Below are 12,390 nucleotides of genomic sequence, written 5' to 3'. Positions count from 1 at the left end.
TAGTCATATTTAGCGGAATACTTCTTGGGAAAGTTTCTCTGTGTTGATAAGAATACTCCAATATGCTACTCATCCCTGCAACCTTGATGATAATTCTACAAGAAAACTAGAAGGTATCGAAGTTAATAAGCTGTCCTTAAAAAAAAACTTTTTTCTTTCTTCTTATTCCCTCCTCCCTCTCCCTTTATTCAAATATACGTGTGTGTGCTCACGCATGTGTGTGCATGCACATAGACATGTGTGTATTCACTTTTATCTTCAATAATAAAATGCAATCCCAAGTTGAATTGATGAGGAGTCCAGAAATGCTCGACCTCATTTTGAAAATAAATATGGAATATATAGTTTAGCAAGAAAACAAATTATTAACCAAGGTTAATAATAATAATAATAATAATAATAACCCTCTTGCTTTGTGCTTACTGCATCTTTACCCAATAGAAAGGTGGCTTAGGTGATATGGAACAATGGTCTTGTACCCTGTAAAGATTTGTTACTTGTATTGGTTTAATAAAATGCTAATTGGCCAGTACCCAGGCAGGAAGTATAGGTGGGTCAACCAGAACAGGAGAATTATGGGAAGGAAAGGTTCAGTCTGCAGTCGTCACCCAGATGCAGAGGAAGCAAGATGAGAATGCTTTGCTGATAAAGGTACCAAGCCACACAACTAACACAGACATGAATTATGGGTTAAGATGTAAGAGTTAGTTAAGAAGAAAGCCTGGACTAATAGGCCAACCAGTTTATAATTAATGTAGGCCTCTGTGTGTTTCTTTGAGACTGAATGGCTGTGGGACTGGGTGGGATAGAAACCTCTGTCAACATTTAGGAATATATAGTCTTTCCTGATCTAATGCTGTCTTTTCATGAAATTAAATATTAGGAGCCAGGACAGCATCCCCCCAGAGTAAAATAATGCTACTAGCCAGCTTTTGTGAGACAAATAAAATTGCCAGGATAGGTTTTTGGAAATGGGATACATGAAGAAACCAAGGATGCCATTCTGGCCTCAGCAGAAGTGTTGGTTCCGACGTTCAGTTCTACCCAGTGGAGGTTACACAGACTTTGTGGCAGGCATTTCACCAGATGAGCACCCCTCCAGGTAGAGAGTAACACCAGCCCTCCAATGTGTTATGTTTTACAATATGAATTAATTAAGCAGTGAACTGTGACAGGGCATACATCACAGTATCAGAATCCCAAGCCTTGGCTGCATTACAAGGCAAGTGGCTGAAGATAGAGCTTTCAACTGGCCTGGGAATGCAATCAGGGTGAAATGCTGTGTGCCCTGGAGGGCCTTTATGCCAGGTTAAAAATTTATAGATATTACTCTTTCCCTCTAGAATGCTAAAGTCATCCACTTGCATGCAATTCTCAAGTAAGCCACCTTCACTCACAGTTCTTTCAAAGGTCAGGATAAAGAACATTAGACAGAGAATGCCAGTGATAGTCCCAAGAGAGACCTTGTCCAACAGTTAACTTGCCCAAGATACCGACACCTGTGAAACCTGCAACTGGACCCCAGTTTGGGCATCAGTAGCTTTCTCTGACAACTGCTCTTTAGTCACTTAGAGTTTGGGAGCCGATAGGAAGACCAACTACCAGATTTACCATGAGCATTTGGTCAGTGAGCAGTTTTCTGTTCTATGAAAGAAAGCTGGAGAAAGTACAGTTGGTCCTTTATATCCCCAGGTTCCTTGTGGTCAGATACAAGCTATGGACTGAAAATCCTTGGGGGAAAACGTGCCTTTACTGAACTTGTCATTAGTCCCCATACAATACAGGATAATGATGATTTGCATGGCATCTGCACTGTATTCGGTATAAAAAGTAACCAGAAATAATGAGAATAACAGGGCTGTAAATAGGTAATATGCAAATATGCCCCCATATTAGGAAGCTGAGTACTCTGGTGATGGATGAGAAAGATATGATGACTTCCAGTAAAGTACTATCCATGCCTTAGTTAGAGACACCCAAATCCAGTGCCTCTTCCTACGCTCACGTAAAAGTACACGCAAAGTCTAGAACTTATCTAAAATTGAGAACCACAGGTCTATAGACATAGTCTATTATTTCAAATTCTAGAAGGGCTAAAAGTTTATTAGACCAAGAGGAGTTGACAAATTTGAGAGTACTTACAGACTGAAGAAGGGATATACACAGAATATAAATGCAACCATCAACATTGAAAAAACTAGTTTATATATTACTAAGGTAGATCAAGTAGTAATTTCAAGTCATTTTAAAGTAGTGAGAAAATTTAAGTGAAGTAATGCAAAAATCTATTATGGAATCTGGAACACACAGTCTCCAAATTGTTAAAGAGAAATTATTTTATCAATAGCCACTGTTCATGGAATAAAGGCATGGACTGTACTTGTACAAAAACTAAAACCCACCCCTCTTATCTTCTCAAAACATCACATTGTGCTAAAAGAAGTTTCCTCATGCTCGGAGCATTCCAGAGTTGAGCTAACGATAATACACTGTATGTTGTACAAGATAAGGGAAATGAAAAAAATATTTATTTTCCCGTAGAACAGAACTGGCAAAAGGTTACCAAACTGAATGACAAATGTTTACAACACTTGACTTAAATTCTTATCACTGTTTTCCCATGACACCAGAAGCCTGGTCCCCAAAGTTTCTGCAGTCTCCTGACCCCTCTCTCAGCCCACATATGGTATGAGCTGGAAGGATGGGGCACTGGGTCTGGTATGAGTTTCATGAGTGCTCCAAAGGGCACTCTGGGTAGCCTCAAATGTTCAAGTCCTCCCCAAACATCTCTGCAAGCACAATTCCGATTCTGTTGGTGTGAGGTTGCTGTGGCCTCCATGTGCTAACATACCCCAGGACGAACAAGGCCGTGAGGCTGGAGGAAAGGGTTATGCTAAGAAGCATTTCTCACCTGCTGCAGAATGTGTCTTTCCCTCAGTGTCATTAACCTTCTGTGGAGTTCTACCAACTCATCTAGGTATGCCTGAAAGAGAAGGGTGTTCCCCAAAGAACAAAACTTTAAAAGGCAGTTGGCGAGTAAGAACACACATGCAGGGGTGGGTTGCCAGCTAAGATCATGTACTGCTCTTGCAGAGGACCCAAGTTCAGTTCCCAGCACCCATGTCAGGCGGTTCACAGTTGCCTGTAACTCCAGCTCCAGGTGACCCAACACCCTCTTCTGACCTCCACAGGCACATGTACTTGCGTGTGAGTGCACACACACACACACACACACACACACACACGAATAAAATAAATCTTAAAAATAAAAAAAAAATTCATGTAGAGCTTAGGGTGACTCTACCATACTGCACAAAGTTACATGGATTCCATGCTCACAAGCTGAAGCCTTTGACGTTTGTTGCCCTAATTTTGACCTTTTCAAACCTGCCTTAAATGGAGGAGGGCAATTCTTGAGTCTACTTGTTCTCAACAACATTCAAGTGAGTAGACTCAGTTTCCCAAAACAAGGCCTCTGCAAGGAATACTGGAAATCCAATGTGACGTTGTCAGTTTGGACGAATGACAGCAGAGGCTCTTTTCATTTTTTAATTCTTCAATCTCAAACAGTTTTAGACAATGACAAAACACTTCAGCTTGAACATGAAAGTATCAACATATGTTAGAAAAAAATCTTAATCAGGAGGGATAAGAAGGTTTTCAGGTATTCCAAATGTTCATAAACGATGCAAGTAAATGACTAAAGAACAGAATATTCTAAAAATGCAGAAATCACTAAGCAAACAGTTCAAACAGCTCTTCTTCAAGGGCACTTGAGCTCTCCTGCATATGTTCAGACTTAGGAGTCCTCGTTAATTGGCTGTGTGGGTGCCTCAAGGCCAACTTCAGTAAAGGCAAACAGGGAGATTACTGACAGGCTAAGCCCCGCCCATAACGGGTAACTGACATTTCTCTGAGTCTTAAAGTCAGAGTTTATATACATCATACACACACTGAGCAAGCTTACTGCACAGGGGTCAGGCATCTTCCTTACTTATGCGTGTGATTTGATCTGCCTCTGCTACAGTCTTCAAATATCCCAATGTGATATGTCTGAAGTCCCTTGGTAAATGTAATGGTCATGCTTAATATGGAAGGGAAAAGCAAGACAGGGAGAAGGAACTCCAAAGCACAGGGATGAAGTATTCCCTTGGGAGTCGGAGATGGCAGGAGAGCCTGCAAGAATGACCGAGGGGACCACGAAGAAACAAAGACATGCCGGGCTGTCCGCAGCACTCCCAGGAGTGGACTGGAAACCTACCTTGTCACATTCACCGTTCTTTATTTGCTTATCTGATTTGCTTTGTTTGATTGGACTTTTCACTTCAAGAATCTAGAAATCAAAGAAAACACTAGTAAATTTCACTTCAAGCACCTTCTAGCTAGCTATCCATAGAAACAAAAGCACTCAAAATGCACAATAACATCGCTTCCCAAACAGCATTTCTCTACACATTTGCTTCTTTTCTAATCTTGCCTGCACGCCCCCCCTCCCCCCCTGGAAAATAAATTACTTGTATATGAAATGCTGAGTCAGAGAAGCAGAGCTTAGGAAGAAACGGCGATGATAAGGAAACCGATCTAAGCTTCCCAGGGCGCTTTTCTTTCATGACAGCACTCACGCATGCATAGCAGCTGAGTTATTTTGAGATTGCTGTCCCTGCTGGCAGGACTTTTTTTCCTGCTTATTCTGCTGCTTCAGCATGCGGATAAGGGCTTGGTGGGCTAGGAATGATAAAACAACCCTTGCCCTCTGGAGCACCTGCCTTTCAGATGCTAGTCGCTTACTCCGCTAAACGGATGCAACTTTGGGCCTGAAGGTGGCCAGTCTCTGTCTGGGGTCCTTTGATGACAGAAACAGTTGTGCTCCCAGAAATGATGTTGACTGTGTGCGATACAATGCCAAGTGCCTTTGCTTTCATCTGGACCAACTGTAATTCCACATAGGGTTCAGACGCTTGGGTGGGGAGCTATGCTCGTAATTAACAAAGAGAATACTACTATTTAATAAATACCACTGATTTGTTACGCAGGCGCTTCAAATTTGAAGGTTCTGGGGGAAGTCCCTGCAAACCATCCCAGTTTGAAAAGGCTGAGGATGACCGCATTTATTGATAATGAGTGCTTACACATGTGCATGCACACGCAAGCAGAGCGGTTACACATTTCTCTCATCGTAACCTCAATCCTAGAATCAGAAACTAATATCAAAGAGGAAAATGCTGAGGGTGGTCTTTAAAGTCCCATACTCCTCCGATTCTTCCCTACACTGTTTCCTGTCCTAATTCAGTTTAGGGTTTTGTTTCCCGTCTACTATATATTTATAATGACTCGCGACAAAAGCATGGAGCTGGATGTCCTGCCTTATCATCTAACATATTAGGGCCTCCAAAGATGAATGAAAGAGACAGATGATAATGCTTTATTCCCATTCAGCTATAAAATTTTATACTACTAATAAATAAGTATTCTCCTTGGCAATAATAAGATCATGGTATTCTTGCATGAATACGCCTAAATAAAATACTTCTCTTCGAGTTGAAAATGTGCATAAGCAAAATGCATTTCTAACGGTCTTTCACATTTATGCCTTCATTCTTAACATTAAAATAAGCAAATGACTGATTTGGCCAAGCTAACTTAAAATACTACCCTTCTGGCAACGGAAGGGAATTGCCGAATAAGACAGGCAAGGCAATCATGTTTAACATGCCCCAAATTCTCCACTGCATTTGGAATTTCCTTCTCTTTATTGCTGCTAGAAATGAGACCTCAAGGGAAAAACCAGCCCAGAGACCTGGAGTAAGCAGGTCAGTAGATGGCACTCCTGGTCAACTCAGCACTGGGCTGGGCCACACAGAGACAATCTGCCATCTGAGGCAGGAAGGAGAAAGCCGCCCAGCCTTTTGCCTTGTGCTTCAGAGAACTGAATTTGTTCCCATCACGTCTGCCCCTCCCATGGACCCATCCCCCACTCCTCACTCTCCAAGGGTCTGAGGATGCTACATTTTCAAAGGAACTTTACAAGCTAGGTTTAGACAGTCCTGCAGCCTCCCTTCAAAGCAGAAGATAGGCAGAACATCTGGGTGCTGAAGTCCAACCCCACACATCCCGAAAGGACGACAGTACCCAAGGACAAAACACCCTGAAACCCTAGTTTCTTTCTTCTGGGGCCCTGGTAGCAGGAACAAAAGCCCCGGGTGTCAGTGACCCTCCTCAAGTTACTGAGTGGGTGCCCAGAGAGGGCTCAGTTAATCTTCCTTCTTTGATCTCTCCCTGCTCCAAAATAAACAGCTGTGTCAAAACCTCAGTTCTGAGAGAACTGTGCCATGCTGAAGACAACTGTTTTATTTATGATGGTTTCTTATCTTCAGAGACTGACTCCAGAATATAAAAGTACAACACCTTGTCTTCCACAGGCTTATTTCAAACCAGTTTAGCTGGATAGTCACTTTTGAATTTCACTCATGCCTGGCAGGCGGGCAGGCGATTTATGATATTCTCAAAATTAGCTGGATCCAGTGGATCACTTCCTCCCTTGAATCCTTGTATCTCCCTTCCCTGTACTACCCTGGGCTATACAGATGTGGGTTGTTTGTTTGCACTTTCTTCATGGTGTGCCTGTGGTGGAAAAAAAAGTCATCTTTGGCTAAAAAATCATAAAATATTTTATTACTTGAGTAGAGGGACAGTCACCCAAACCACCGAATTAAACCACCAACTACCAACAGACATGTAATCTCTAAAGCTGAGCATGCAAGATTAGTAGGACTTCATCCTTTTCTTTCTTTATTTTTTTATTTGTTTTTTTGAGACAAGGTTTCTCTATAGCTTTGGAGTGTGTTCTGGAACTAGCTCTTTGTAGACCAGGCTGGCCTTGAACTCACAGAGATCTGCCTGCCTGTGCCTCCCAAGTACTGGGATTGAAGGTGTGTGTCCTAGCTCAGGACTTCATCCTTAATCTGAAGAAGTGGCTTGGGAATCAAATTTAAGATTATATTTTTTTCTGATCCCGTTGTAAGAAATGTCAAGTCAATCATGTAGCTGATGGACTATATGGCAGATTTCTGCCACTATCAACTTCTAATGACACTTCTATTAACTTCTTTGCTTTGCTGACATGTGGCTCTATGTCCTTTCTTCAATAGACAGAAAATTAACTACTCAATTAGCACTTTATCCCTGCCTTAGACTCTGGGATATCTGAGATGGGGCGGCAGACACTTCTGCTGTATCTGATACCCAAAGCTGCAAGATCGTTATCAAGTATGGAAAGAGGGCAGATTTTTGGCTTGGAACTAGAGTGTTCTGAAAGGGCTCTGGTGGCAAAGGAGTGGTTCCTGCTACAGGATCTTCATAGATGGGGATTTGAGAACACAGGCTCTGTCTTAATCAGCGGCTGGGTCTACTGGTAGGCTTGTACATTGGTAGAACTTTAGAAGATGAATCTAGTTGAAGGCAGAGTCCCTAAAGGTCCTATCTTACTTCTATGCCCTTTCTCTTCCTAACACGTTGCTTCTTGTTTATGGGAGGTTTGCTCATCAAATGAATCCCACCATGATGCCCTACCTCATCACAGGGTCAGAACAATGGAGCCAGGTGACTGTGGGCTAAAGCCTCTGAAACACTGAGCCAAAACATACCCTTTTAGCTTAAAATTGTTCGTCTTGGGTGTTTGGTCACAGCAATATAAAGCCAACTAATACACTAGTTGATGGGCATGGAGAGGAAAAGTCGGGGATTCTAAAATCAGGCCTTTCCTGTTTTCACCACTCATTTACTTTGATGGGAGATTTCAGATACCCATGTCCCAACCCACGCTTGTACGCACGAGCTCTCCAGTGCATCTCCCTTACACACTCATCTATAACACTAAAAACATTCCAAGATGAAATTTAAGGGACTTTTGGGGCTTTAAGAAATTTTTGGTGTCTCACTGCATAATAGAAATACTAATGATACTTTTTAATGTCCTTGAACACTGATTTAAAGGGATCCTATCACACATGACCCAAGCAGGTAAATGGGGTTAAGAAATCACTACTGATTTACAAAAGCCCTTTCTTGTTCTAAGTTTCAAGACACGGGTATGAGGAGCTAAGTACTTCTGTTGTACACAATGTTCCACTCCAGACTAGCTAACATTGGAAGCATACAGACTGTGTTCTTAGGCACACAGGTGCACTGAGAGAGGCACACACAATTGAGATGATTACACACAAGTGGGAAGCTATAGGTATTAAATGAATATTTCAAGAAAACAGTGGTTTACTCTTCAATCAGATAAAGTGTATTTTACCTTCCCAGACAGATGACATTATTTGTTTGGGGTTTGGTTTGCTAGATAGGTAACAATTTTCACAAAGAATCTATACTTTCCCCAAGAACCAAAGTGAGTTCAATACTGTCCATTCAGGATAGGAGCTTGATGGGGCCATGCTTACACGGCCAGCCATCTGATCAGTGCCTGGGAGAGATGCTGAAGATGGCTGGAGAGAACATAAAGGCATGCCCATTTAAATCCTATTCCAAGAATCCCAATTCTGATGCAGTGTCCCCTAGAAGTAGAAAGGGGCCTATAGAAGGATAGAGCAGGCATAAAAGAGGTCAAGGTCCTAATTCTATCCGTCTGTCAGCTTTTCCTAAAAGCACATGTTTATAAAATACTGTTTATGTTTTCTGTTCTGTTCTAAGTATCTAGTCAGCTAGTTCTCCTCAGCTGACTGGTCCTGATGCTTCCCCCTGCAACTCTGGGTCCGTGGCATAAGACAGCTATGCTAGGAAGCAAGAGGGCGAGACAAGCAGCATGGTTAGCTGCTAAGACGGGGAAAGCTAACACAGCAAAGCCAGGCTAGGAATGAGGAAGCTGGCCTCCACTCTCAAGCAAGACAGAAACTACAGCTCAGCTGTAACAGTGCAGGTGCTGTTCCTACCCAGCAATGAAGAATTCAGGGTGCAGACAAACTTTACAAATGATGAATTTTAGAATTTAAGTGAGCATTGCTTCTTTATACAAAACACAAGAATATCCTCACGGTGGTAATACCACATTTTTCAACTCAAACAAATATCACTAATTCAGGGGCAAGATATTTTAAATAGCAGAACGCTTATGAAATGGAATAATTTTAGAAAACGCAACCCTTTAATTTTCACGTTAATATTCATATGGCAACTTGAATTAAGCAATTATTGCAGAGGTCATAGGAAATCTGCCTGCACAAAAAGATAAAAATAACTTACTGTAATGAGCACAGTGGGACTTTTGTAATATTCATGATGCTCAAAAACAGTTTATTTTAGTAAGTTATGAAAATATCCCAATCTCGTTCATTTATTTAATATAAGCTCTTCACCACAGCTTTCAGAACTGTTTAGACTTTATCTGAATAGCTACATTCTCAGTTGACTATCAATAAGCTTTCTTTAGCTCAACTTGTAGCAGGATAATAATCACTGTTTTGTTAATTATTCTTTGTACCCCCAAGTAACAGTTCTGTCTTGAATGAGAAACTGAGGCCAAAGCAGTTACAATAAACATTTATATAAACTGAGTGCCAAGTAGATGCTGCGCACTGCCTTTATATACACCATTGTCCTCCTATTAGCTGCAGGGCGCTAAGATTATTTAATGAAGAAAGGGGGCACTAAAAATTGTATCCCCACCGTCAAACAAGGCTAGTCCCGTAAGTCATGCTCTTTCCAATTACGTTATTTATTTATGCTAAGGGATAAAATACAGTGAAGCTGAGAATATGCGCAACATTTTGTGCCCCCTTCTGTCCTGCATCTATTAATTCATCCATGCGATGGAGCACACTCATCTTATGAACACAGAAGTGCTTTTACCCCGTGTGCTTAATACTAAGGTTGAGGATTCCCATTTGTTTGAAATAAAGAGGAACTTTGTTTAAAATTAAGAGGTAAAACAGTTATATGCAGCATTAAAAATGGCTGTGTCTACAGTTCTATAGAATCTTGCTGAGTACAAAGTCCACAATTTACCTGGTTGTTGTTAGTTTTCAATAATGGCGGCGGGGGTTCATGATGGAGAGGTGAAGAGGCGGAGCTGCTTTCGCTGTCACTGCCGTCACTCAAGCTGACCCTGAGAAGAAACACTGAACAGTCACACACCCTACCCCAGACAGTTAAGTATGAAAAGCAAGGAAGGCCAACATCGCCACTGAAAGGCTACTTGTAACACACGACTGCGGGTGTATGTCGGCACTGCCTGTATCTGGACGCATCAGGTGAAAGCTGGTGTGCTTTCAATGAGCCCAGTCTTTGGGACTGAACAGACCAGGATGTAGAAATACGTTTCCCCCAGATCTACTTACAGTTGCAAAATGGAGGCTCAAGGCTCAAAGCCCAGTAACATGACACAAGGCTGGGGCTCAGTCGCCACCTGAGCTACTGTGGGAAGCCTAGCGTTCGAGAGACGCTATTCGCATTTCTGCTGTGCCCCACAGTTCTGTGATGTCTCTGCTACGAAACACGGATATAATAATGCGCCATAAACTGCTTCAAACATCACTGTTTTACAAGAGCTAGTTCCAGGACAGGCTCCAAAGCTACAGAGAAATCCTGTCTCGAAAAACCAAAAGAAAAAAAAAAAAAAAAAAAAACTCCACTCTAGAGAACAGAAACACCACTCTCTCTTTATTTATTTTTTCTACTCAGAATAAAACAGAACGTTTTCCTAGCTAGAGAGGAGATGGTGCTTTCTTCTGCTCATTCGAATGTATGCCCTCACCTGGAGGGCGCTTCAGTAACCGCTTCCTCTCTGGTTATATAGTAACCTGATAGAATATTCTTCTCAGAGATAGCAAATGCTATAGGAATCAGGACAGTTTCTCTTTCACTCTGAATAGGCAATCACATCCTCCTCGCTCTATTATACATTCAGACAGACGCGATACAAGGCAGGAAACGAAAAGGACACATTGGGACAGCGTTTTAGCAAAAACTGATGGAACTTGTTTTTCTTAACTAAATTACATTAATGAAGTGTTCCGTTGAAGCGCTGCCTTCAAATGCTTCTTGACTGAAGTGGAAGGCTGGGTATTTAAACTGATTAAACAGTTGAGACTGCACAAGTGCTCTAAAGATCAAATGTTAGATGGAGACATCACACTGTCGGTGTATGGGCGGGGAGCAAAGATGAGTCCCTGATAATGTTCATCCAATCAGGGACTCACAAACAAGGACTGTGTGTGCTCTAACCCACACTGGCTCTGGATGGGATAGAAAGCGGGCAGGTAACAGTCAGCTAACAAGATCTCCTAAACAGCAACTTAGAAAATTACAAGAATAGGACATGAGCTCGTGTGTGTGTGTGTGTGTGTGTGTGTGTGTTTACAATAAGCTAAATTGGAGAGCAGTCATTTCATTGGTTGGCGTTCTGGTTAGCCAAGTTAGTTCCTAAACCAAGGTCCAGCGTTTCCTTCTTGTCAGATCAAAGAAGGCACTACGGGGCCAAGTCTTTAAGGGTCCTGTAAAAGGAATGCATGCAGATGCATTGGAGACACAAGGTGCAGAAAGATGCCGTAAGCCTGGCATAGTAAGGCAGAGTCACTGCAGGACCTAACAGCTTCCATTCTGTGCAGAGGCAGTTCATCTCAAATGACACAAGTGAACCGCCAATTAGGAAATATACTTTCTGTTCCCTTTGGGTTCCCTTTGTCTTAGGTATTTCAGGGCCATCCACACAGGAATAGATAACGGGGAAAGATTTATTGCAATATATTATAAATGTAATTGGATTTGAAGTTCAAGAAGATTCATATTTTCTACTCACAACACATTAAAGTGTGCATGCCTATTTGTTTTCCTCATGATAAACAAAATCCTCAAGGCAATTTCAAGCTGACTATTAATTATAAGTGACATGAATTACCATCTTCTAATGTGGAATTATGCCTCATAGCATTAACACTACTTAAGGAACCTAATTGTCAGCACACTTAAAAGGAATTTATTTGCTGGAAAACACACACACACACACACACACACACACACACACACACACACACACAGGTGAACTTAGTTTTAATTAGGTCACAACATAATTCACCGGAGCCAATTATGTAGTTCTAACTACAAACAGCAAATGCTGTTTCTTCACAAGTGGAGCCCCCACCCCAAGCGGTAGGTCTATACCAACTCTTCAGATGAATTTGCTACGTGTCCCATAGCAAGGACATCTGACATGGCTTCTTCCTATAAATGCTTTGGAGGAAACCTCTTTTAAGGAAAAAGCAGAAATAGTTTCTTATAAAAAATGAACACAAACATACCACTCTGTATTTAGAGGAAATACAGCCATTTGTTGTACCCTTCCTCTTGTTTGAGAAGGAAACTCATGCTACTCTGACTGAGCCCAAAACTTGA

At 41.7% G+C, this 12,390-nt stretch overlaps 1 protein-coding gene across 1 annotated transcript in view; it reads right to left on the bottom strand.

Annotated features, from left to right (window-relative positions):
• Mllt3 (MLLT3 super elongation complex subunit) overlaps positions 1-12,390 on the bottom strand; it is a 267,581-nt gene that overhangs the window by 9,332 nt on the left and 245,859 nt on the right. The window contains exons 8-10 of the mRNA XM_038333768.1: positions 10,006-10,105; positions 4,262-4,333; positions 2,912-2,983 (exon numbers count right to left, since the gene is read on the bottom strand). Coding sequence (XP_038189696.1) covers positions 2,912-2,983; positions 4,262-4,333; positions 10,006-10,105 — 244 coding nt within the window. The remainder of the gene's footprint in view (positions 1-2,911; positions 2,984-4,261; positions 4,334-10,005; positions 10,106-12,390) is intronic.

This window comes from Arvicola amphibius, chromosome 6 (assembly GCF_903992535.2).
Source record: "Arvicola amphibius chromosome 6, mArvAmp1.2, whole genome shotgun sequence".
Classification (NCBI taxonomy): domain Eukaryota; kingdom Metazoa; phylum Chordata; class Mammalia; order Rodentia; family Cricetidae; genus Arvicola; species Arvicola amphibius.
This window is presented reverse-complemented; position numbering and strand designations above follow the sequence as displayed.